The 26,875-nt window shown below is 48.8% G+C and overlaps 2 protein-coding genes across 2 annotated transcripts in view; both read left to right on the top strand.

Annotated features, from left to right (window-relative positions):
• Window positions 1-2,780: 2,780 nt before the first annotated feature.
• LOC130682800 (spidroin-2-like) lies at window positions 2,781-15,337 on the top strand. The gene is made up of 2 exons (XM_057497739.1): window positions 2,781-3,645; window positions 15,178-15,337. Exons 1-2 carry the CDS (start codon window positions 2,940-2,942, stop codon window positions 15,204-15,206), a joined length of 735 nt encoding a protein of 244 aa, XP_057353722.1. The 5' UTR covers window positions 2,781-2,939; the 3' UTR covers window positions 15,207-15,337.
• SPSB4 (splA/ryanodine receptor domain and SOCS box containing 4) overlaps window positions 15,197-26,875 on the top strand; it is a 69,904-nt gene continuing 58,225 nt past the window's right edge. Inside the window, exon 1 of the mRNA XM_036920766.2 lies at window positions 15,197-16,024. Coding sequence (XP_036776661.2) covers window positions 15,331-16,024 — 694 coding nt within the window. The 5' untranslated portion in view covers window positions 15,197-15,330. The remainder of the gene's footprint in view (window positions 16,025-26,875) is intronic.

Below are 26,875 nucleotides of genomic sequence, written 5' to 3' on the forward strand. Positions count from 1 at the left end.
GAATGCAGCTACAACTGCAACAGGGCCAGGATCTTTGTTCAAGTTTTTTGATGTTCTGTTTTTGTTCAAGTTTCAAGATGTAATGACTCTTCCAGAGGATGTTGATGTTGGAAGTTCTTCTTCATATCGAATCTTAATTCGTTTTCTGGGTAGCCAAATTAGGCTTTGATCCTCTGTATAAACACAAACAAACCCTTTGCCCACATTTTGATATGACCTTTATACCATTGTGAAGAACCTGTTGGAGACCACCACACAGGAACTGCTTTTTTTTTTAAGAGAAAGAAATATTATCAGAAAAATGTACTTCCATAGCTGATCATCCGACAGATACCCTTTAAAAGATCAAAATTAAGGATATGTAAAGCATGCATTAATCGTTGATTTGCAAAGGTTTATTTTTTAAATCACCATTAGACAGTTAAGAATATCTTGTATTAGTTATCTGTTGCTGTGCAACAAGTTACCCCAAAATTTAGCAGCTTACAACAAACATCTATTATGTTAGAGTTTTTGTGGGTCAGGAATCTGGGCACAGTGAAGCTAAGTGTCTCTGATTGAAGGTCTTTCTCATAAAATTGCAGTCAAAGTGTCAGACCAGGCTGTAGTCACTTCTGAAGGCTCAGCTGGGGGTCGGGGTGGCAGCTGGGCATTTGCTTCCAAGTTCACTCAAATGGTTGTTAGCAGGCCTCAGCCTGTCTCCACATGGGCCTCTCCACAGGGCTGCCTCAGGACATGGCAGCTGGCTTCTCTGGGAGAAGCAATCCCAAAGAGAGCAAGAGAGAGAGAGGCTGAGAGAGAGAGAGAGAGAGAGAGAGAGAGTGTGTGTGTGTGTGTTCATGCTCAAAACAGAAGCCACAGTCCTTCTATAGCCTAATCTTGGCAGGGACATCCTGGTACTTCTACTATATTCTACTTATGAGAAACAAGTCAATAAGGCCAAGACCACACCTCAGATGAGGAGTTACACAAGGTGTGAATACTATCAGGCAGGGGTACTGGGGGCCACCTGAGAGGCTGCTCATCTCAACCTGAAGAGTTCTAACAGCCTGGCTATCCTGGCTTCTTCAGAAATGGAAGGTTGCTTCCACTGATAACCAGAGGCTGGAGTATTCTGGGGCCTAGAGGGACCCTTAGGGTGCTGTTGTGGCCACTCTTTTGCGCCTGAAGCAAAGTCTCATTTGGAAGGCTCTGGAGGCCCCAAATGAGGGAGGAGTTCGTTTCTCAAATTGTAGCCATTGCCATTTTGCTACACTGATGGACAATGCCTGCATTGGGGTATGGGTGGGAACTTGATAATATGGGTAAATGTAGTAACCACATTGTTTTTTTCATATGAAACCTTCATAAGAGTGTATATCAATAATACCTTAATAAAAAATATTATAAAATTGTAGCCATTGCTCACCCATCTTTCCTCAAATTTTCTTTTCTTGCTCGCCAACCATGTCCAGAGCCCCCACCACACCTCACAGAGTAGGGGCTCCAGGGTTCTCCTGACATAGGTAGGAAGCACTGAGGGTCTCTAGAAATACAGTAAGTGTGCAGATAGGTCAGAACTGCCACGTAGGTCAATTCAAATCACATTTACTCAACATCTGTTCTGTGTTTGGCACAGGGGATCGACCCAGAGATGCATAATGCAGATACTTGCTTTCTGGGAGGTTAGGAGGGAGACAGACATACAAACTGGCAATAAGAAATGCAATAAAATCATTACAGTAAGTACTTGATCAATGTGCCCTTTTGCCATCCCATCATGGCTTTCCTGGTTCACAAAGCATCATCGCCTGCTTGGACTGTCTCTGCGGCTTCCAAGCTGGTCTCCTCCATCCGTCCACTCTGCTGCTGAGAGCTCTTTCTAGAATGCAAATCTGACCATTACTATCACGGTGAAAGGGTTCCCTACTAACTGATCGCAAGGAAAGGTCAAACTCTTTGGATGGCCCCCCTAGACCTCAGCCACTTGTCTGTCCCTCCAGTTCATCTTACATCTGCTCACACTGCAGTCACACTGTGGACTCTGTGCTGCGGTAGCCAGGTGACCATCCTGTTCCCCTGCCTCCAGAGCTAAATTCGTGTAGCCACCTCCATGAGGAGACATTCCCAGGCAGCTTGCCGGTGTGGGAAGGGAGCTGCAGGGCCTCCATCAAAACATTTCGCTCACTGGGTTGGATTGGCTGTACTTGGCTGCATCCCTGATGAAAGGGGCGCTCCACATCCAAGCGCAATGGGGCCTGACACACCGAGGGCTGGAGACAGCCCAGGTTACCGTGGGATGGAACTGAAGCCAACTCTGGGCGCACAGACAGGAGATGCAGACCAGGAACTTTGAGTTTCCCCAAGGAGGCGCAGACGCCAGAAGTACCCTAAGCCTCCTCCCTGGCCACGCCCTCTTCCTCATCTCTCGGCTCAGGCTCGCAGTGACGCGCCCACCGTCGGCGCTGGTAGCCAGCAGAGCCGAGACTACCTTCCTGAGCCTCGGGTGTGCGGGGAAGGCTCCGTGAAGCAGGTGTGGTGTGAAATTGGACTTAAAAAGAGGACTTGGAGCCTGATCTTAAAAAATAAAGTGTGGACACGTGTCTGAGGAAGAAGCTATTAAACCATACTCTTTCCCGGGCAGCTATTTCCCACGTGCGTTGGGTAAAGACACCAAAGCTGCCGAGTGACTGGGGGTGTCTCCTCCCCCTCGGGACACCCACCCCGGAGCTCCCGGCGCACTTGAATGAATGGGGGAGGGCCCGCGCGCAAGAATGAGTACGTGACAGAGGGAGTGCGCCGGCAGGCGGGTGGGTGAATGGCGACCGCGGCGACCGCGCCGACTTGGCCCTGGGGCGCGGGCGCGGGCGCGGGCTCCACTTCCCTCTCCCGCCAGCTGGTGGCCTCGGGAAGGTGGCGGCGCCGGCAGCGGCCGGAGCTGGGACGGGCCGGGGCGCGGGATGGTGGGGGAAGGGGCGTTCCCGGCGGCCGCGCCTTCCGCGGCTATTGGATTAGTGGCCTTCTGGGATGAGCTCAGCCGGATCGGCTTTCAGCTGCAGCCTCCCGGCCGGCAGAGAAAGCGGGGAGCGGGCAGCGGCGGCGGCGGCGGAGGGCGTGGGGAGGCGGCGGCGGCTGCAGCATCCAGAGCTGACCGCGGCGGCCGGCGCGCCCCGCGCACAAAGGCTCCCGGCCCCTGGGGAGGGAGATGGGAGCACCGCAGTCCCGGCCCGGCCTCCAGCGCCAGCCACCGCTGCGTGCACCCAGGGCGCGGGGGAAAAGGCAGGGCGCCTCAGCAGCCGGCGGCCGAGGCGCGGCCCGTGAGCCCTGAGCTCTGGACTCGGCGCCCTCCGCGTCGGGCGCGGAGCTTCGGAACCGCTGGAGCTCGGGCCTTGGCGCGCCCCCGGGATCCGCGCAGGAAGGCGCCTCCCCACTCCCACCCGACCTCCCGCGCCCTCCCGCCTCGCCGGAGCGCCAACTTCCCCAAGAACGCTCCAACTCCAGGCCACCCTGCCGGGCGCGCCCCTGGCGCCGGGGAGCAAGCCAGCATCTCCGGGGGTCGCGCGGGCGCCCCTGAGTGGGCGGCGGCGACAGACGTCTCTCCGAGAAGTCCAGGACCTGCCAGCGCAGGCTCTTCCTCCGGGGCAGGCGCTCGCCCTCCCGTTTATGGTGAGTATTATCCAGCGCCTGGCGAGGCGCGGAGCCGGGAGCTGAGAGCTGGCCGCGCGGACCGCATGCGGGCGGATACTCGCCGCCGCCGGCGCTCCTGGCGTGGGTCCCGTCCGGGTCCCTGGGAATTCCTCTCTGCCTGCCGTGGCAGTCCCAGCTGGGCGGTTTGCTCACAGCATTGGGGCGTTTGGGAACGGCCCCTGATGGGAAGCTACTGCTTCTCTGCGTAACGGAGACCGCACAAAACCCTGCCCTCCACTCTCCCCCCGCCTCCCCTAAAACACGGACTGGGTTTGGGTCTAAGATACGTCATTCCCTGGCTGGGTGACCTTGGGCAAGGCGCCAAACCTCGGTTTCCTCATCCGTAGGATGGGGATGGTAATGGTACGCGTTTCATAGGTAGGATCTATGGGGCGGTGCTTGTAACGTGCGTAGACCCGTGCCTGCCACATAGGAAAAACTCGATCAAATGTTACCTGGTATTATTAGCTGTGTGAGTCCAAGCATGTCATCCAAGTTTCCGGCTCTTCAGCAGCAACCTCATCTGTATTTATAATGGGAGAAGTAAATTCTGGAGGTCTGTTCGTCAGGGGTGGGGGTGATTCGGAGCGGTGGAATTCAAGTGCCTGCAACGCAAGTTGGCGCTGCTGAAGTGGTTACCGGTTACCCCCGACGCTGGGCTAGGGAGGCTGGTCGCCCCGCCCGAGCGCTGCTAGGGGCCAGTTAGTTCGTGGCCTTGCTTGGAGTGAAACTTAGCGGTGCTCAGGAAGGGAAGGGGGTCGCGAGCGGCGAGCGGGGTGGGAGCTCAGGGAAGGAGGGAGGAGGCCAGAGTCTGGAGCGCGGGCAAATGTGTCTGCCTGGGAAGCCCAAAACGCGCCACCGGCTGCGAGCCAGGAGAGGACGCCGAGCGCAGGACCCCTCCCTGGCTGGAGAAGCGGAGAGAGTGGCTGCTCCCGCCTCCCGGAGGGCCGCGCGTGGGCTGCTGTGGACTGGGCGGGAGAGGAGGGCACTTCCGCACCGCTGTCCAGAAGAGGTGGAGACCTCTTGACTCTGGATTCGGGCCCGAGTTCGAATTCCGCCTCCACCTGCAGCCCGCGGTATGACCTTGGGCAAGTACTCTAACCTCTCACCTCAGTTTCCAAGCCTGTCCAATTCTCCTTCTGGGGAAGTTATGAGGGTGAAGGTAGGAGGTCTCTCCTCTTCGGAGCCTCCATTCTTCCACGCACCTTCTGTTCCATGAATCTGATGAGCCCAAATCAGGAAGAAGTGAAATGTTGTACCTGAGCCTCAGGGAAACGCTGTTAAAAGGAAAATCTGCCCGCCCTCTTCCCCAGGTTACTGCACCAGAGGAAGAGAAAATCAGTACACTGCGCCTCACCCAGTCTCTCCATCACTTTTCCCCCACCTTGGCACCTCTGTCCTCCGACCATCACTTAGGCTGATGGCAAATCTCTCCGCATCCCCCACGACCTTCATTTTTTAAAAAGTGCTCCTGATTAACAGAGTTGGTAGAAAGAGTGTCAGTAGCATGATGCAAACGTTCTTTATATAAGAACATATTCCTCTGATACATGTACCTTCTGATTAATTCCATTTGTTACTCCCATAAAAAGTAGCAATAAAAGGAATTTAAGCTATCTTTTGCAAACAAACAATATCTAACTTGCCAGCCATTGCACTCAAATATCTCTCCGGTGTCTATTTCTATTTTGTTTCAAAGATTGATAATTATCTGAAATGATATAAATCAGTTATATATATGCCAATTATATAAAAGGAAAATCTTCAGGGAAAAGACACCCCACAAACAGCCAAAAGACAGATGACAAATTGGGGAAGGAATTGCAGCTCCTATCACAAAGACTCATCTCTTTAATGTGTAAAAGGTTGCTCAACAGTGACCACAATAGAGGGTATGAGGACTTGATAATATGGGTGAATGTTGAAACCACTGTTTTATTTATGAGAAACCATCATAAGATTGTATATCAATGATACTTTAATGAAAAAATGTTTTTAAAAAGTTTCCTCAAGTTAGCGAGCAAAGGACCAAGAATGGACAGAGACCATAAACAGTTCATATACACAAAATAAAATCAAAATAACACTTAAACATGTGACAAGACACTCTATGTCACTCAATAAGAAAAATGCAAGTTATAACTACAATAATATACAATTTTTCATGTACTGGATTAGCAAAGAGTAATAAGCATTTTTCAGAAACATCTTTAAAAAATATAAGTAGATCAAGACCCTTCCTTTCTTAGAACGACCTCAGCACTCCATGGAGTAAAATCTAGACACTGCCAAGGCCCTCCAGTCCTGGTTACTGTGCCCCCCACTCCTTTCTCACCATTTTCCTCTCATTACTTTCCCCTCCCTGGCCTTTTGCTCCAGCACTCCACGGTCTTCTTTATTTGCTATTTCTCTGCCTAGACTACTTTTCCCCCTGTCTTTCCTTAAGACTGACTCCACCTCCTCATAGGAGGCCTGTCCCCGGAGGGCTTCACTCCTATCCCAGGAAGTGTCCAAGGCCTGAGCCAGGGCAGAGTTCCTCACCACTTAGGAAAAGACCCAGTACTCACCATGCCGGGGCTACTTAACTTTCCCTGAGTTGCCTGCCTGTTGTTACCTAGCCAGGCTCTTGAAAGGTCCATTCTCTGTTGGTACAGAAATGAAGGGTCTCCGGCAACCCCCGCTCCCCCCAAGCTAGAACAGGTCACTTGATATGGAAAATCAGGATGGGTGTTGGGACCTGGAGAAAGTTACCACAAATCTTTGCTTTGTAGTCATTTTTAAAAACAAATTCATAAATGTGGAGGGTGGGTTGGGGGACACAGTCTGAAGTCAGGGAGCCCTGTTAGAAGATTACTGCAGTAATCTGGGCAAGGTGTGATCTGAGAGAGCACTGAAGGCATTGAGTGAGGGAGATGGAGAGACAGGGGGATCCCCAGCAGAAGCGAGGCATGCAGAGAGGAACCTGGTACGCCAGAGAGGGAAGAAGCCAAGTTCAGCTTTGGATGTGTAGATTCTCAGGTGCCTGTGGACTTCCAGATGTCTGATGTCTGGAAATGCAAATAGGGCCTCTGGAGAGGGTGGACATGCCCACAGAAGGAGGCTGTGGTGGAAAGAGGCCATCTGGCTTTACAAGGCTGTTCAGAGGAACACCTAGTCTGGGGTGGTCAGAGGCTTCCAGATAGGTGGGTTTGGTGCTGAGGAGAGAAGGCAGGACTGGACACCCAGTTTGGAAGAATCCACACAGGGCTGGAAATAAAAAAAGACACATGGAGAGAGTGAGGAGCAGGAGCAGAAGATGTGACCTGGGGGGTGCTCCACTGATGAGGCAGACAAGGTGGGTTCTGGAGCCAGGAGTTGGCCGCACCTGCATATGCTGGTGTAGGCAGAGGCCCGGAGCAGCTCCAAAGCTACCCACCTGGCATTTTGTGCTGTGAAATATCATCATGGTGGTGAAACCTGAGCTCTGCCTTCTCCAGAAAGGAGTAGGGCTTGTTCCAATCACCTAAGCCCCAGAGACATTTCACCTGTCAGCCACATGCTGTGAGATGCAAGTCACGCTGGTTCTTGGGGCTGACTGGTTCCCTCCCACCTGGCCCTCTTTCCCTTCTTTCTCTCTGGGTCTCTCTGTGTCCCTGCTTCCTCATCATCCCCTCTCCCTCTCTTCCTCCCTCATCCCTCGCCTCTTGTCTCAAAAATTCTCCCAGAGACACCTCAGGTTTAACAAAGGAACCTTCAGAAATCCTAGCAGGTCCTTGTTAATGATTTCCAAGATCAAGTCTGAGGTGTAAACAGTTTTGCTTTTCTTTCAGGCATCCTGAGTTTTCAGATAACCAGTTATACCAATGGACAAAGTTCAGCTTGGGAGCTAAATGAGGGCGGGACATGAAGATTATTGTGCTTTCTTTATAGATGTTTTCCCAAGAGGGTCCCATTATGCAGTACCCTCCCCCATCCTCTTTCTTGCAGCCTTGCCCCAGTCTGAGCCATGCTGGGCCTCACCGAAGCCAGCTGTCCCACAGAACAACTCCCAGTGCCTGAAGCAGTCTGGGCCTAGGGACAGCTGCAGTGGTGACCAGGCCTGCTGGGCCTGTATGTGCAAATAGGGCCCCTGGCCTTGCTGCCTGGGAGGTATGTCTCTTTCAAATGACTTTGCAGAGCGTGCTGGCCCAGTCACCACCCAGCAAGTCTTCTTCATTCCATCCCCTGCTCTTTTCACTGGCTGACGACCAGAGATCCCACCTTGGGGGTTGGAGGGTGGGGAAGGGTTTCTGGCTCAGTTACGTGTGGGAGGATTCCCATGGAAACTCCACAAGGGGAGCTCGGGGAAGCCTCATTGATTCACGCTCCAGGCAGACAGGCATGAGACGGTTCCACCTGGACCTGGACAGATGGCTTTCTTAGTGGGCCCTCGGGAAGAAAGGGCTTGCCTAGCCAGCTGCAGCATGAGCTCCGTGCATGTGTATAGAGGGAAAAGCTAATGGATGTCTATGCCTAGAACCTCGGAGGTTCTTCAGTTCAATGGTGGATTCATGCTGACTGAGTATCTTTTAATAAAACAGCCTCTCTACTTAACAGTTGTACTAAGAAAATCTTAAAAAGTTCCCAGTTGAACCAGGCTCAGTGGGTAGCACTGGCATCATTGCACAGAGACAAAAACTGAGGAATGAAGACATGAAATGAGTTGCTGGAGCTCATGGAATGCTGCACTCCCAGCTCACACCTCAGTGAAGTTCTCGTGCAGCAGGAGGCTGCTTGCAGTCGTTTGCCCATGCCTGTGCACCACTACTTTCTCTGAGCCAGAGCCGTGAAGAGTCCTGGGGTCTCCAGTGAGGAGGCCCCGTCCTGCTCGTGAGTTGTCCCCTATCTGGTGGGAAGGAGGCTTCTAAGGAGACATCATGGCCCCATGTGCCAAGTCCAGGGTGGGGACAGGTACAGGGGCCCTGAGAGCACAAGGTTGGAGGTGGGGGCCCTCCTCAGAGTGTTGACTCCTGAGCTGAATGCATTACCCAGATGTGTGCATGGAGGGGGCGTGCAGGGGATGTGCAGGGACGAAGGCCACAGCATGTCAGGGCATGGATGTGCCAGTCCACGTGTACCTGTAGGGAAATTCAGGCAGAGTGGCAGGGATGCAGGAAAGGGTTCACTGAGGACAACGGGCTGGTGAAGCATCTCGGAGCATTTTGGGAGGGCTGGGGTTAGGAGTCGGCACTTTATCCTGATAGCCCTGGAGAGCCTGTGGTGGATTTTCAACGGGGAGCATGACTGGATCAGCTTTACATTTTACAAGTGCTGTGGTATGTATTTGAAAGCAATATGCAGTCTATTAAAGGAATTCAAGTGGTATCAAAATGCTTTTCACAGTCCTTGTTGTTATTCAGACCTGTCAGTGGGTCTTTGTCATACTCCCTCTGGTGTGAGCTCTTCCTGCAGAGAATCCATGGGGTCTTACACGTTCCTGTAGCTTCAGATCCCCAGGGAGGCATCATTAGGCTGGATAGAAGAAGGAATGAAATCCTCACCCACCCCTTACCAGCAAGTCTGAAGCCAAAGGGTGGGCATTTCACCCAGTCATTACCAGTTCCTGCGGCTGTCTGTCATGCAGCCAGACAGGCCTCCAAGAATGGGATTTCAGGTCTGGTCCTCTGAAGACTGAGTGTCACATTTTGAAAATCACCGAGGCTCCTTAAGCTCGGTGATTATAATGCTTCACATATCCTCGTTTCCCTGTCAGGATGCAGCACTAATCAGAGTCCTGGGAAAGGCTGTTGGCAATGTGAGTTTCTGTTTTCTTGCTCAGCCATCAGTGAAGCCCCAGGACGGATCCTGCTGCATAATGTCATTAAGCATCCCCATCCAAGCATGGACTAAGAAATTAAGTTTGGTTTGGGGGGAATGTGATGAGCACTCTTAGGCATTGCTCAGTATGTCCTCTGTTTGCTGGGTTGAGCAACGATTATTCCTATCAGGAAGTTAGATTCTATTGCATCTCCTGTGTGCCTGGCCCAGTGGTGCATTGTGTGGTGGAGACAAGAAGAAAAATGTGACAAGGGCCCACTCCTTCCAGCTGCAGAAAGAAGGCAGGGGCTAAGCTTGACTTGGCCATAGCTGTGTCGCTAGTTCTCAACAGCACAGAGTCTGACACATGGCAGGCACCCACTAAGTATTTGTTGAATGAATAACATGAGGACTGGAAGCAGGAAGGGTGCACAGCAGAATCTGACAAAAGGACAGAGTAGATCCAGGGAAAAGTGCTCAGAGGTGGTGACAGTGTTAGTGGCAGAACTCATCTCCCGACTCCAGCCCTGGCCCTTTCCCTGCTGTATCCTCTAAAAACAGCAGAAAATGAGACCTCCCCAAAGCCCAGTGTCTCCTCTCCACACCCAAAAGTGTGCTCTGCCCTGTCTTTAAAGTGCTGTGCCCCTGTCAGTGGTGGGGGCCGGGGGTGGGGGTGTGGGGAAGTCCAGTGAAAGCTTCCTGTCCTCAGAGGAACACTCCTTGGGGTAGCAAAAAGCAGGGCAGCAGGACCAGGAAGACCTGGCTGGCTTGGGGTACACAGAGGTACAGGCAGGCCCCTCAAGGCCTGGTGGGTCAGGGGAGGCTTCCTGACGAGGTGGAGCTCACAGGCAGGTTTGGGGTGATGAGGAAGGAAGGACTAGGGCCCTGCTCCCCTGGACAAAGACAAGAAGACCGGCCTGTGGCCAGTTCAGGGAATGGGGCTCTGCGTGTGTGACTCCCTTTCTCCCAGCTCCGTCCCTGAGCCTGTCATCAGCTGGTCATTCTGTCCCTCCTTTCCAATCCTGACCAATGTCCTTGACAGGTTCCAAGGGACTTAGACCAAGCTACTCATCCCCTCTTTGACTCCTTTGTTAATTCTGTCACCAGTGGTGGGAGACTGTAAGGGCCAGAGCTTCTCAGGGCAAGGACTGAGGGCGGGGCTGGGGTTAGTGGACTCGAGCTCTCACCGTAGGCCAGGATCAGGGCTAGGGGCTGGGGGCTCAGGGCAACAGGATGTCAACCTCTATTGGTGAGCATTTACGTTGATCTGCATTCTTGCTGCTGTGAACCACTCTGCCCTTGGCTTCTGTAGCTGCATCCTAGTGCATAATCATGGTTGTTTCTTTAGGATGCACACAGGTGGTAAATTGGCAACATTGGAGGGCATGCACCATTTAAAGGAGGACTTAACATTTACTGGGTGCCTTCTGGGTGCCCTGTGCCATTCCAGACTTTATAGATGTCTACCCTGATCCTTGCAAAGGCAGGCAAGGTTAGCACGAACTTAGCAGCCCTTTTCAGATGAGTCTGAAAGAGTTAAGACCTTGCCCAGGGCCCACTGGACAACAGGGATTCAGACCCTGCCCTTGGTTTTATATATATATATGTAGGAGATGGCCATTAGGGGACGTGAGCTTTCCTCTGTAGCCCCTGTCCGTGGGGGAGCAGCAAAGGAGCTGTCATATGTCTGCCTTGCCACACCCCCAGGGGGGGCAGCTGTTGGTATCCCTGCCCACCATTGATATGGGCAGTGCTCTTGATGCCCTGAGACTAGAGCCAAGTGGGAGGGCACTTTGTCCTCAGTAACCCAGCACTTCCTTCTGGGGCTACTGTATGGCTCTTGCTTTGAAGCACATTAAGGTGTTTGAACAACAGTAACTCCAAGGTTGGCATGGCTGTGTACAAGGATACAGCAGTTTCCCTTAGAAACGTCTTGGTAGGCCCTGGAGAGCTGTCCCCGCAGAGAGGCCCTGTTCTCAACAGCATCAAAGAAGATGGGAGAGCACAGGCTTGTCCTGCCATGGCCCTGGGCCACTCCCTCCGAGCCTGTTACCTCTTTTGAATAAAGGCACACGTGCTCTGTAGTTCTTGCAGTGCAGTTGTCACACAGCCTGGCACAGAGTGAGTGCTGAGAGCTAAGGCCAGTGACGGAGAAAGCCCAGGGCAGCAGAGGCAATGGGGACTTTGGGTGCAAACGACCCAGGGTGAGAACAGCTCTGCCATCTCTCAACCATGAACCTTTGGTCAGCCTCCTTCCTCATGGAGCCTCAGTTCCCCAGTCCCCTGCTTTTCTCTAATCTATGACCTTCACCCAAGTCCTTGAGCCTCAACCAGATTATGAGAAATAAGCAAGATAATGTGTGAGGTGCAAGGTGCATAGTGGGGATTCAATCAGTAGAACAGACACTCACCCAGGGCTTCACTCTAAGTTTGTAGAGGCTGCCCAAGGGTACCTGCCTGTGAGGCAGGGGAAGATTGGAATCTGTCGCTTTTGTAAGTTACATAAAGGCACCTATAGTCCCATTTCAACAGACTGGGAAACTGAAGCTCTTTCTTATTTTCTAGATATTCTATAACTTCTATGTAGATTTGTTTTTATCTGGGTTGTTTAAGAGTGAGCTTTAGAAAATGTCGAAGCAGTAGGGTTTTATATCCATAATTTTGTGATGAATTTAGAGTTTTTCTTTTGTGTTATCAGATTTTGTATTATTTCTGCTTTTTCATGAGGTTTTCTTTGTGACCTAATATATGGGGTATTTTTTGATATATACATCAATTAAATGTGTCTTATTAGTTATGCAACTTTGACTTTTTTGTCTTAATTTCATTTCTCTGATCTGCCGTGTGCTAAAAGGTGCATTAAAATCACCTGCCTCTACTGTTTGCCTCTCTGTCCTAGTAGTTTCCTGTAGCTTTTGCTCTGAATTTTGGCTCTGTGATTAGTGTGTTAGCTCTTCAATTGTGAATTGCATTCTTTATTGTTTTAAAGTTATTCTTCTTTGTCTAATTTAAAATTGCTTTTCCTGAGTGCAACTTCATTGCCTAATATTAAGATTATAGGGCCTGCTTACTTTTGAGGTAGCTCTTATCTGGTCTATCTATACCTGCCCTGCCTTTATTTTCAACATTGTCGAATCACTTCTTTTTGGAGATGTCTCTTCTATGTAGCATATGGCTGGGGGTTTTGTCTTGTCCCCCAATCTTAGAATCTTTTCTTTTTAGCAGTTTACATGCCATTCATCGATAGCTAGTATTTTGGTTTTAGCTTTATTATCGTATTTTATGTCTTTGTTTTTTTTGTTTCAATTGCCTCTTAAAGCAAAATCTTTCAGTGTATAGTCTGTTTTATTTTGTGTTGTGCTCTTCCTGACAATTTGAAAGCTTTGTATTTTATTTTTACTTCCTCTGGAGGTTGCCTTTATAACTATGTAAAATATCTTTTTTTTCCAACTGTACTAGTCATTGCTCTTCTGAAATAAGTGATCATAAAATTAGTTCACAAATTTGGTTGTAATTTTTGTCTGCTTTGTGATAGCTTTTTCCTGGTGCATTTTCCTAGTTTGCATTATTTTTTTCCTGTTCTTTTCCTCTGTTATGGGAATGTGAGCTACTTGCCCTTTGAAAGAGGTAAACTTTCTTGGATCAGCATTTTGCAGGGGATGCATGTAGAGGAGGTACCTTTGAGGAATACAGAAAGTATTTTAGAGGAGCAGGATTGCTCCTTGGGTCCATGTAACTTTGTTCACAGGACTGTGGTGATGATTTCTTTTAGCCTTGCGTCTACCCGGACAGCAGCGATGTGCAGCTGTGGCCTTATCCCACTGCAGGCCCTTCTCCTGCCTCACGGACACACTGCTTCCTGTGGGGACAGCAGGCGTGTGATTTTCTTTGTTAGCCCTGTGTGCCCTCTCCCCTCAGGTGTCAGAGGCAGCTTCCCTCTGCCAGACCATTGTTCCTGTTTAGGAATTGCTCATGAAGTTTTATCCTTCAGGGAGCGCCAGGTCCTGCCAGCTTTATCTGAAGCCACAGGTGTCTTCTTCAGGTGCTTTCTCACACCCTTTTGGAGCTTCATGCTTGTGGCAGCCCTTTACAGTTTTTGGCAGCCTTTCCTTACAAGCTGTGGTTTGGGTTACAATGTGTTCCAATTTTGCCAAAGATAGAATTTGTATTTGTTTCTATTCCTCCTTTATTTTGGATGACTTGGAAAATGAGGAGTATTCTGCTATCTGAGAACTGTCCCGTGTTGCAAATGTTTATGTGTTCTGGTATTCTCTGGTTAAACATTAGCAAGAGCTGCTGGAGAGGGTTGGCATGAACTGAAGCTGCGGTCTGAAATAGAAAGGAAAGAAAATGGGAGTTGAGAGTAAAATAAGCGGGTTAAGGAAGAAATCCACAGTACACCTGCCTGTGCTGTGTGGCAGTGGCGTTCCTTGCTTCTCCACCTGGACTCTGATTGGGAGTGTGCCGCAGTTTGGGTGGGAGGTCATGGCCAAGCAGGGCAGGGCTTGAAAAATGCCTGTCACCTGGTCTACCTCAGGGGAAGCTGCTTTGAGCCCAGCAGCTCTTAGGCCAGAGAAGGGAAGGTGCACGGCTCTGCTCTGGACAGGCTGCAGGCTCACCTCCCCATCTCTCCCCACATCCAGGGCCTGTCCAAGTGGCCCAAGCACCCTGGGTTCTAGCAGGTCTCCTACTGGTGGTGGCCCAGACCTCCCTGAAAACTGGGATCCTGCCTCAGAGGAGTTGTCTGGGGTCAATGTTTTCAAGCATGTTTATATGCCTACAGAAAGTGCTTGCCCACCCCGAGGAAAGGGGTGTGTGTGAGATGCCCAGAGGATAGAGCTAGAGAGGAAAGCCTGTCCACAGAGTCTCAGGCCTGGCCCTTCATATTATTGTTTCTCAGATTCCCACACCACCCAAAGGGAGGCATTTTATTCCCGTTTTATAGATGCGGAAACTGGAGTCTCAGAGAGGCTAAGAGACCTTCCTGTGGTCACACAGCTATGAGATGGGGTGTAGAATCGGGGTCCATTCTTCTGGCTCCAGAGCCTGGACACCAGGTCCCTTACTGCCCCTGCCTCCCACTCACCTTCTCATAGAGATCCCCCCCACCCTCAGATGGTGGACTGTGTTCACTCCTTGTCCCTGGGTGACCTTGCTAGATTCTTACTCTGTACTCTAGATGGCAGTTAAGCTCCCCAGGGCAGCCGGGGATGGGCACCAGTGGGCCATACCCTGGGGCCTCCATTCCTGGGCACTCCGGCTCCCAGCACAGGGCTTGTACCCTGGAACCAAACGCTCCTGGGTTCTTTTCCAGGTGCTGTGATCTGGGGCACATCACTTAACTTCTCAGAGCTCAGTCCTTATAAAATCGCCTCTGACTGCTCTAAGAGCAAAGCACAGACTCTGAAGCCAGATGACCTCAGTGTGAATCTTGGCTCAGCCCCTTAACAGCTGTGCAGCTTTAATTACTTACCTTCTCTCTGCCCTTTAGCTTTCTCATCTATAAAATGGGGATAATAATTTATATGTCTTACAAGGAGGTCTCAAGGATTAAATGAGTTAATACATGTAGGATGTTTAGAAGAGTGTCTAGCATATGGCAAGTACTAGATAAAAGCCAGGGATTATTATGTCAATTATTATTATTGTTAATGCACACAAAGGGGTCAGCCAAGGCATGGGCATAACCTGCTGTCAATGTCTCTGTAATAACTCGTGCCCTTTGCCTCCTTGCAGGAGCTTGGGCCCCTGCCCCAGCCCAGTAGAGGCTGTGGAGAAGTGCGGTCCAGAAGCCTGGTCCCCAGCCCTGCGGCCCATCCTTGGCCGCAGGGAGCGGAAGCTCCCACGAGGTAGCGGCGGCCTGCAGCGGCCCCCTCGCGGCAGTGAACCATGGGCCAGAAGCTCTCAGGGAGCCTCAAGTCGGTGGAGGTGAGAGAGCCGGGGCTGCGGCCAGCCAAGCTGGAGCTGCGGGGAACGGAGCCCGGGCGGCCGGCGCGGCTGGACCAGCTGCTGGACATGCCTGCTGCGGGGCTGGCGGCTCAGCTGCGCCACGCCTGGAACCCTGAGGACCGCTCGCTCAACGTCTTCGTCAAGGATGACGACCGGCTCACCTTCCACCGGCACCCCGTGGCCCAGAGCACCGACGGCATCCGCGGCAAGGTGGGCCATGCCCGCGGCCTGCACGCCTGGCAGATCAGCTGGCCGGCCCGGCAGCGTGGCACCCACGCCGTAGTTGGTGTGGCCACGGCTCGGGCACCCCTTCACTCTGTGGGCTACACGGCTCTGGTGGGCAGTGACGCCGAGTCGTGGGGCTGGGACCTGGGGCGCAGCCGCCTCTACCACGACGGCAAGAACCAGCCCGGGGTGGCCTACCCAGCCTTCCTGGGGCCTGAGGAGGCCTTCGCACTGCCGGACTCGCTGCTGGTGGTGCTGGACATGGATGAGGGCACGCTCAGCTTCGTCGTGGACGGCCAGTACCTGGGCGTGGCCTTCCGTGGCCTCAAGGGCAAGAAGCTGTACCCGGTGGTTAGCGCGGTGTGGGGCCACTGTGAGGTCACCATGCGCTACGTCAATGGCCTTGACCGTAAGTGCAGCCAGCTGAGGGGGGTGCTGGGGCTCCGGAGTCTGCCGGTCCTTAGAGGACTCGCGGGGCGCGGTGGAGTGAAGGTGAGGCCCCGCCCTCCGTCTCTCCGCCCTGTGGAGTCCTGGTTGGGACGCCGGCTATGCAGCCAGGCTCCTGGGCATGCATCCTGACTCTCTTGCTGCCATGGTGATCTTGGGCTGGGTCTCAGTTTCCCTATCTTCAAAAGTGGGATGATAGTAATCTTGTTAGGCTTATTGTGAGGATCGAATAAGATAGTAATATATGTGAAGTGCTTAGGATATACTGAATAAGGGCTTTGAGTGTTGTCACTAGCCATCAGTCTTTCTATATGAGGGTTATGCAGAATGATGTCCCCTGTGTGCCCAGCTTCAAGCTCACAGACAGGAGAGTGCACCAGAATGCTGTAGACTTGAGTCACTAATAAATAATCAGTAATGGTAATAACAACTATCATTTATTGACCACCTACTATATGTGGGGGCTGAAAACCCAAATTCTAGCTCTTCCTGGTGAACTGTCCTTGAAAGGCAGCAGCGGCCTCTCATCTTATCTGATTATTGCCTCATGGGAATGAGAGCTGAAAGTTGTAGAATCTTCTGATCTTTCCCAGAGGACTCAGAAATCGTAGGTTTTGTGTGAACTATCCCAATTTTTAAAGTTCGCAGCTACTGAAAGCTCTGTGTGGGCAAACAAAACACCCTTGCAGGCTGCAGATGAGCCCACAGGCTATTGGGTTTGACCTCTGACAATTCTAAGGACTCCTTTCATTTAACATGCTTGATTATTTTGTGAGGCGACTTAAACATCATAGTAACAAAAATGGTTGTTGGTGTTAGGAGTTCTCAGGGAGGCAGGGTGGTCTCTGGACAGAGGTGTGCGTGGCTGCCTATCCCGGCTGGATCCCAGCTTAGTGCGGCCTTGTGGGTTCAACACCCCTCTTCTGAACAGACTTGCTGCCTCAGCCCTGAGGGAGCTCACAGAGATGGGTCCTTAAAGCTGGAATTCCAGGTTAGTTTAACTGAGAGATGTAATTGCCCACATTTCAGGGATGAGAACATGGAAGAGCAGAGCTGCAGAGAGCCAGAATGGAGGTCCACTCAGGTCTGTCAGCTCTGAAGCTCACTTTTTCCCCATGCTCCATGCCCTGCCCCCACTTCAGTTGAGGGACTGAGAGTAACACTCCAGGCAAGATGTCAAGAGCAAGATTTTACTCAAGTAAAATTTACATTTACTTGAGCATGGGGTGGGGGTGGGGGTTGACCATTTTCAAGGTCGACAGAAAGTGGCCGTTGTGCTCAGCTCTCTGGCCTAATAGGTGACATTCTTGTTCATATTTTCATTGGATGGCAAAGTGTTGTTCTGTTTCCTCTGAGGAACCAGTAAGTCTGGGGCAGTGAGTATGTCCTGAGAAAGGTCCAGTTAGTCATCCCAGTGCCTCGTGGAGAAGGTCCGGAGCCCCCACAGACACTGGGACCAGGCAGACCCCAGTGCTGAGCAGTAACAATACTCTTCAAATGGAATCGGAAAACTTGCTTGCCAGAATTGGTCCCTGGACTGGAAGGGTGGACTTTGCGTGCAAAGGCTCTGGGACATATGCCTTAGTTCTAATTGTGTCCCCAGTGCACAGTGGTTTTGTGTCTTGGGTGGGTTGCTTGTATGCCTATGACTCATTGTACTCATCTGGAGTATCAGGTCCCTTTCACAGCTGCTGTGAGATCTTGGTTCGTAACACCAACTGGGATTAAAGGCTGATATTGACACCCAGCGGGAGCTACCTGAGCCAACCGCTGGCCCCCAGGGTGGGCTTCCTCTGGCGGGGGGACTCACACTGGGTGTTAGCTGTTGCTGGTTTGGTTTTCAGGCACAAAACTAAGGTGCTACTGAGGTTGTAGCCAGTGGCCCCCTGATGTGCATTAGGCTCAGGAGCTGCCAAACCATGGTGGGATCTGATGGGGGGCTGGGTGGGACAGGACAGCTGTGCTGGGGGCATTTTGAGCTCTTGGGTCCTCAGGGGGCTGGAGAAGCTTGGAGAGACTGACATTTGCAGCACCATCCTCCTCCCATGGGAAGGCTGTCCAGGAGGCAAGGGGAGATTGGGATGTCATGTGATGCTAGCCCACGGCATCTCCTGTTAGGTGACAGGATTGGCTTGTCCACTGTGGCTCTGGCCTATTCTCTATCTTGGGCAGGGCGGGATTGCAGAAAGGAAGAGCTCAGCTTCTCTGGGCTTTGAAAGGCCCAGGGTCAGCCTGGGACAAGCCCTGACTACAGGGTGGGTCATGGGACAGGCTTCAGTGGAGTCTGACAGGGTCTGGCTGGGAAGGGACTGTGTGATGCCTGCAGCTTCTGGCCTGGGTTGAGGTCCACTGGGGGATCCCTGGGCACTGGGAAGGGTTTGGCCCCAGGGAGTCCCTGGGCAGGGAAGCTGACCCAATGTGGGGTTCTGTGCATGAGAGGAATTCCAAGCCAGCACCAGTTGTGGACATTACAGCAGGTCAGGAAGCAGACCTGACTGGGATGTGTGGGGGACTGCAGCCCAAGACAGACTGAGGCAGAATTCAGGGCTGCTTGCTGGGGTCACTTTCCCATAAGATTGTAGGGGAGAGAAATCTGCCCAGGGCCCCTCACAGGTTAGGCTCCGGCCCCAGCACTTACCAGGAGACTGTGCACAATGACTGCTCTTTTCTGTCCCTCAGTGTTCTCCTTGGTAAAGTGGGCATGACAAAGCTTGCCAGCATGGGACAGACCCATGGCAGGCAGGGCCCAATGCTTCAGCTAGGTGAGCTGGGCCAGAGCTTGGGGTTTACCTGTGGATTAAAACAAATGTGGCCTGAACAGAGGCTTCTCTTCTAATATGACAGAAGTAAGTTAATGGATATCATTTGCTCAATTTTGGAAATTTTATGACTATGAAAACAAGACTTAGAAAAAGCTAACCGCAGTAACTCTGAAACACATGTTTTGTTAAGGGCAAGAGCCCATGGAAGCACATTTTCCTCTTGCAGAGGTGTTTTTCAGCTACACCGTGGGGTGAAACAGCTTAGCATCTCGAGGTTTACCGCAAAGAGCTGCAGGACGCCCATGGGCTCTGCCTTATGAGTGAGCTGAGAAGCATGGACCTGAGGCCAGGCAAATGGGCAAGCTGTCTCCAGATAACTGGGGCCAGGGTCCAAATGATAGCAGCGCGACCAATAATTAACTCTTACATAGTGCTTAGTCTGCACTGACCTCTATTCTGAGCACGTTACAAATTTTAATTCATTTAATCCTTGTGACACTCTGACCTAATACCTGTATCATCATCTGCATTTTACAACAAAGAAATTGAGGCACAGAGAACTTGAGTAAATTGCCCAAGGCCACACAGCTAGTAACTGGGGATACTGGGACTCAAACTGAGCTTGGCCCAGTGGGCCCTTGTGGAGATGTTTACAGACAAGACAAGAGGAGAAGGAACAGGAGAGGCTACTCCACTGGGCCAGGCGGCCACACGGCAAAGGACTGGCCCTTGCCCTTAGCAGTGAGGGCCACTGAGGCCCTGCGATGCTGTCCCTTTCATTTGTCTCTCCCACCAGCTTCATCTCCAGCCCTCAAAGCTCTCTAACTTAGCACAGAGCTCTGCAGGTGTTCTGAAAAGCTATTGCAGAAAGACAACCCCAGCGGGGGCTGTGGATCAGGCATGCTTTGGTCAGTAACTGGAGAAGGCCACTGAAAGTGTCCCGGCTGCTGTGAGGTCGAGTGCGCCTGCTTTGAGGAGGACCTGCCTTTGGAATCTGCTCCAGGCTGGTTTCCAGAATGGCTCCTGGGCTCCCCAGCTCCAGCTCCTCCTCCCACATGCTGGCAGCCAGGAGGGCTGGCAGTTGGCTTTGTCTTCTGTCCTGCAGGTCTTGGGCAGTGAGGAAGCAGAGAGGCAGCCCAGCCTCAAGCAGGCTGGGAGCGATATGCAGCTTTGATTTAAGGGTCATGATAATCACACTTGTTTTTCATGCCACCCATGCTCCCTGCGTTGGGCCAAATGTTTTGCTCATTTTCTTTTTTTTTTGGGTCCACACAATAAACCTTGAGGCAATGTTACTGTTATATTATCCCCAGTTTATAGGTGAGGAAATTGTACTTGGAAAGGTGAAGAATTTGCTCAAGGCCAGGGGAAGAGCTGTGCTTAAACCCAGGCCATCCTACGCCCTGGCTCCTGCTGCCTGGCCCAGTGGCAGAGCAGGGCTGATTCCGCAGAGCGGGCGTCGGTGTCCTGGGCTGGCTTTCTGGGGGGTGGAGGGTGGGAAACACAGGATCTCAGGCCTAACCGGCAGAGAGGGCTGGTCTACCTGCCTGAAGCTGAGGAAACCGTATTTCCAGATGACGTTCCTAGATGGTTTAATTGACCTGCCAACAAGTATTTATTGGCACATTGGCTCAGCAGAGGAGGCTGGCGGCCAGCCAAGGCTTCTGGTATTGACGAAGGCCAGAGAGAGTTTCCTGCCAGGATGACTGTAAGGACACACCATCACCTTGCCAGAGCCATCCTTCCGGTCTACACTGAACTTACAACTTTCCTGCTCAACTCCCATGTGTCTCCCAGGTGGTGCAGCTCCCATAGCCACCTGATGTCTGGATCACCTCTTCTTCCCTCTTGCCCAAGCTCCAGACCTGGCCTTCCCTTTGGCCCTCCCTACCCTGTCATTCTGACCCTAGCTCCCCTCCTGCCATCAGTCCAGGGCCCGTCCCCTGAACCCTCAGATCAGTGCTGAGTTTCCCTCCGGCTATTCCCTGGCCCCATTTGCCCCTTTACTCACCTTTCCACAGGTGTATGCCTTCTTCCCCCAAGTGGGTATGGAGTTCCTCAGGACAGGAACGTACGTGGGCAAGTTGACAGAATAGGGACTTAAAAATATGTGTGCATTTACTTTTGAAAGCCAAACTGTGCCTGTGGCAACACACTTTGATACTACTAAAGGGTGTCCTGGGAAATACCCCCCATGCCATAGCTCCTCTCCCTGCCAGCAACCACCGTGAGCATGCGCTCTTCCAGAATTTTATGACAGAATTTTTACACAAATGTGATCATGATGTAAACATTGCTCTGAATCTCCTTTCCCCACTATTAGATCTTTTTATTTTAAGGTATGATTGACATACACTCTTATGAAGGTTTCACATGAAAGAACAATGTGGTGACTACATTTACCCGTATTATCAAGTCCCCACCCAAACCCCATTGCAGTCACTGTCCATCAGTATAGTAAGATGCCACAGATTCACTGTTTGCCTTCTCTGTGCTACACTGTTTTCCCTGTGACCCCCCGCACCATGTGTACTAAACATAATATCCCTTAATTCACTTCTCCCTCCCACCCCACCCGCCCTCCCACACTCCTCCCCTTTGGTAACCACTAGTCCCTTCCTGGAGTCTGTGAGTCTGCTGCTATTTTTTGTTGTTGTTGTTATCATTAATCTACAATTACCTAAAGAACATTATGTTTACTAGGGTCCCCCCTTCACCAAGTCCCCACCACAAACCCCATTACAGTCATTGTCCATCAGCATAGTAAGATGTTGTAGAATCACTACTTGTCTTCTCTGTGTTGCACAGCCCTCCCCATGACCCACCCCCACATTATACATGCTAATCGTAATGCCCCCTTTCTTTTTCCCTGCCCTTGTGCCTCCCTTCCCTCCCATCCTCTCCAGTCCCTTTCCCTTTGGTAACTGTTAGTCCATTCTTGGGTTCTGTGATTCTGCTGCTGTTTTATTCCTTCAGTTTTTCTTTGTTCTTATACTCCACATATGAGTGAAATTATTTGGTATTTGTCTTTCTCCACCTGGCTTATTTCACTGAGCATAAAACCCTCTAGCTCCATCCATGTTGTTGCAAATGGTAGGATTTGTTTTCCTCTTATGGTTGAATAATATTCCATTGTGTATATATACCACATCTTCTTTATCCAGTCATCTACTGATGGACACTTAGGTTGCTTCCATTTCTTGGCTATTGTAAATAGTGCTGCGATAAACATAGGGGTGCATCTGTCTTTTTCAAACTGGGCAGCTGCATTCTTAGGGAAAATTCCTAAAAGTGGAATTCCTGGGTCAAATGGTATTTCTATTTTAAGCTTTTTGAGAAACCTCCATAATGCTTTCCATAGTGGTTGAACTAATTTACATTCCCACCAGCAGAGTAGGACGGTTCCCCTTTCTCTACAACCTCGCCACATTTGTTTTTGTTTGTCTTTTGGATGGTAGCCATCCTTATTGGTGTGAGGTGATATTTCATTGTGCCTTTAATTTGCATTTCTCTGATAACTAGTGATGTGGAGCATCTTTTCATGTGTCTGTTGGCCATCTGAATTTCTTCTTTGGAGAACTGTCTGTTCAGCTCCTCTGACCATGTTTTAATTGGATTATTTGCTTTTTGTTTGTTGAAGTGCGTGAGGTCTTTATATATTTTGGATGTCAACCCTTTATCGGATCTGTCATTTATGAATATATTCTCCCATACTGTAGAGTACCTTTTTGTTTTAATGATGGTGTCCTTTGCTGTACAGAAGCTTTTCAGCTTGATATAGTCCCATTTGTTCATTTTTGCTTTTGTTTCCCTTGCCCGGGGAGATAAGTTCATGAAGAAGTAGCTCATGTTTATGTCCAAGAGATTTTTGCCTATGTTTTTTTCTAAGAGTTTTATGGTTTCATGACTTACATTCAGGTCTTTGATCCATTTTGGATTTACTTTTGTGTATGGGGTTAGACAGTGATCCAGTTTCATTCTCTTACATGTAGCTGTCCAATTTTGCCAGCACCATCTGTTGAAGAGACTGTCATTTCCCATTATATGTCCATGGCTCCTTTATCATATATTAATTGACCATATATGTTTGGGTTAATGTCTGGAGTCTCTATTCTGTTTCACTGGTCTGTGGCTCTGTTCTTGTGCCAGTACCAAATTGTCTTGATTACTGTGGCTTTGTAGTAGAGCTTAAGTTGGGGAGTGAGATCCCCCCCCCACTTTATTCTTCCTTCTCAGGATTGCTTTGGCTATTCGGGGTCTTTGGTGTTTCCATATGAATTTTTGAACTATTTGTTCCAGTTCATTGAAGAATGCTGTTGGTAATTTGATAGGGATTGCATCAAATCTGTATATTGCTTTGGGCAGGATGGCCATTTTGACAACATTAATTCTTCCTAGCCAGGAGCATGGGATGAGTTTCCATTTGTTAGTGTCCTCTTTAATTTCTCTTAAGAGTGTCTGGTAGTTTACAGGGTATAGGTCTTTCACTTCCTTGGTTAGGTTTATTCCTAGGTATTTTATTCTTTTTGATGCAATTGTGAATGGAATTTTTTCCTGATTTCTCTTTCTATTAGTTCATTGTTAGTGTATAGGAAAGCCACAGATTTCTGTGTGTTAATTTTGTATCCTGCAACTTTGCTGTATTCTGATATCAGTTCCAATAGTTTTGGAGTGGCGTCTTTAGGGTTTTTCATGTACAATATCATGTCATCTGAAAATAGTGACAGTTTAACTTTTTCTTTACCAATCTGGATTTCTTGTATTTCTTTGTTTTGTCTAATTGCAGTGGCTAGCACCTCCAGTACTATGTTAAATAACAGTGGCGAGAGTGGGCATCCCTGTCTAGTTCCTGATCTCAGAGGAAAAGCTTTCAGCTTCTCGCTGTTCAGTATGATGTTAGCTGTGGGTTTATCACATATGGCCTTTATTATGTTGAGGTTCTTGTCCTCTATACCCATTTTGTTGAGCGCTTTTATCATGAATGGATGTTGAATTTTGTCGAATGCTTTTTCAGCATCTATAGAGATGATCATGTGGTTTTTGTCCTTCTTTTTGTTGATGTGGTAGATGATGTTGATGGATTTTCGAATGTTGTACCATCCTTGCGTCCCTGGGATGAGTCCCACTTGGTCATGGTGTATGATCCTCTTGATGTATTTTTGAATTCGATTTCCTAATATTTTGTTGAGTATTTTTGCATCTATGTTCATTAGGGATATTGGTCTGTAATTTTCTTTTTTGGTGGGGTCTTTGCCTGGTTTTTGTATTAGTGTGCTGTTGGCTTCATAGAATGAGTTTGAGAGTATTCCCTCCTCTTCTACTTTTTGGAAAACTCTAAGGAGAATGGGTATTATGTCTTCTCTGTATGTCTGATAAAATTCCAAGGTAAATCCATCTGGCTGGGTTTTTTTTTCTTGGGTAGTTTTTTGATTACCATTTCAATTTCTTTGCTCATAATTGATTTGTTTAAATTTTGTGTTTCTTCCTTGGTCAGTCTTGGAAGGTTGTATTTTTCTAGGAAGTTGTCCATTTCTTCTAGGTTTTCTAGCTTCTTAGTATATAGATTTTCATAGTAGTCTCTAGTAATTCTTTGTATTTCTGTTGGGTCCGTCGTGATGTTTCCTTTCTCGTTTCTGATTCTGTTGATGTGTGTTGACTCTCTTTTTCTCTTAATAAGTCTGGCTAGAGGCTTATCTATTTTGTTTATTCTCTCAAAGAACCAGCTTTTGGTTTCATTGATTTTTTCTATTGTTTTATTCTTCTCAATTTTATTTATTTCTTCTCTGATCTTTATTATGTTCCTCCTTCTGCTGACTTTAGGCCTCATTTGTTCTTCTTTTTCCAATTTTGATAATTGTGATGTTAGACTATTCATTTGGGATTGTTCCTCCTTCTTTAAGTATGCTTGAATTGCTATATACTTTCCTCTTATAACTGCCTTCACTGCGTCCCACAGAAGTTGGGGCATTGTGTGTTTTTTGTCATTTGTCTCCATATATTGCTTGATCTCTGTTTTAATTTTGTCATTGATCCACTGATTATTTAGGAGCATGTTGTTAAGCCTCCATGTGTTTGTGAGCGTTTTTGCTTTCTTTGTACAATTTATTTCTAGTTTTATCCCTTTGTGGTCTGAAAAGTTGGTTGGTAGGATTTCAATCTTTTTGAATTTACTGAGGCTCTTTTTGTGGCCTAGTATGTGGTCTATTCTGGAGAATGTTCCATGTGCACTTGAGAAGAATGTGTATCCTGCTGCTTTTGGGTGTAGAGTTCTGTAGATATCTATTAGGTCCATCTGTTATAGTGTGTTGCTTATTGCCTCTGTGTCCTTATTTATTTTCTGTCTGTTTGATCTGTCCTATGGAGTGAGTGGTGTGTTCAAGTCTCTCAGAATGAATGCATTGCATTATATTTCCTCCTTTAATTCTGTTTGTATTTGTTTCACATATTTTGGTGCTCCTGTATTAGGTGCATATATATTTATAATGGTTATATCATCTTGTTGGACTGCCCCCTTTATCATTATGTAATGTCCTTCTTTATCTCTTGTTACTTTCTTTGTTTTGAAGTCTATTTTGTCTGATACAAGTACTGCAACACTTGCTTTTTTCTCCCTATTAATTGTATGAAATGTCTTTTTCCATCCCTTGACTTTTAGTCTGTGTCTGTCTTTGGGTTTGTGGTGAATCTCTTGTAAGCAGCATATGGATGGGTCTTGCTTTTTTATCCATTCTATTACTCTGTGTGTTTTGATTGTTGCATTCAGTCCATTTACATTTAGGGTGATTATTGATAATTGTGTAATCACTGCCATTGCTGGCTTTAGATTCATGGTTACCAAAGGTTCTAGGTTAACTTCCTTAGTATCTAAGAGTGTAAGTTAACTCATTTAATATGCTATTACAAACAAAATCTAAAGGTTCTTTTTTTCTCCTCCCTTCTATTATATTAGGTATCATATTTTATACTCTTTGTCTATCCCTTGATTGTCTTTGGGGATAGTTCATTTAATTTTGCATTTGCTTAGTAATTAACTGTTCTACTTTCTTTACTGTGGTTTTATTACCTCTGGTGACAGCTCTTAAACCTTAGGAGCACTTCCATCTATAGCAGTCCCTCCAAAATACACTGTAGAATCAGTTTGTGGGAGGTAAATTCTCTCAGCTTTTGCTTATCTGGAAATTGTTTATCCCTCCTTCAAATTTAAATGGTAATCTTGCCAGATAAAGTATTCATGTTTTGAAGCCCTTCTGCTTCATTGCATTAAACACATCATGCCACTCCCTTCTGGCCTCTAATGTTTCTGCTGAGAAGTCTGATGATAGCCTGATGGGCTTTCCTTTGTATGTGATCTTATTTCTCTTTCTGGTTGCTTTTAATAGTCTGTCCTTATCCTTGATCTTTGCCATTTTAATTACTTTATGTCTTTGTGTTGTCTTCCTTGGGTCCCTTGTGTTGGGAGGTCTGTGCACCTCCATGGCCTGAGAGTCTATCTCCTTCCTCAGATTGGGACAGTTTTCAGCAATTATCTCCTCCAAGACAGTTTCTATCCCCTTTTCTCTCTTCTTCTTCTTCTGGTATCCCTATAATGCAAATATTCTTCCATTTAGAGTGGTCACACAGTTCTCTCAAATTTCATTCTTAGAGATCCTTTTTTCTCTCTGTGCCTCAGCTTCTTTGTATTCCTCTTCTCTAATTTCTATTTCATTTATAATCTCCTCCACCATATCTATCTGCTTTTAGTACCCTCCATTGTGCTCTTCAACAATTGGATCTCTGACTAGAATTCATTCCTGAGTTCTTGAATATTTTTCTGTACCTCCATGAGCATGTTATTGATTTTTATTTTGAAATTCCTTTCAGGAAGATTCATTAGGTTGATTTTATTTGACTCTCAGGTGTTGTATTCATAATTTTACTTTGAACCAGGTTCCTTTGGTGTTTCGTATTTGTTTATGGCACCCTCTAGTTCCCAGAAGCTCTACTCTCTGGAGCTGCTCAGCCCCTGAAGCAATGTTGGGGGTTTCAGTGAAGTGGGATTGGTGCCTGGGGGT

This window comes from Manis pentadactyla, chromosome 1, assembly GCF_030020395.1.
Source record: "Manis pentadactyla isolate mManPen7 chromosome 1, mManPen7.hap1, whole genome shotgun sequence".
In the NCBI taxonomy this organism is placed as follows: domain Eukaryota; kingdom Metazoa; phylum Chordata; class Mammalia; order Pholidota; family Manidae; genus Manis; species Manis pentadactyla.

Coding starts and splice junctions, on each gene's coding strand:
- LOC130682800 (XM_057497739.1), top strand. CDS start 2,940: ATGGTGGGGGAAGGGGCGTTCCCGGCGGCCGCGCCTTCCGCGGCTATT. Junction 3,646..15,177: donor CGCTCGCCCTCCCGTTTATG/GTGAGTATTATC, acceptor GCCTCCTTGCAG/GAGCTTGGGCCCCTGCCCCA.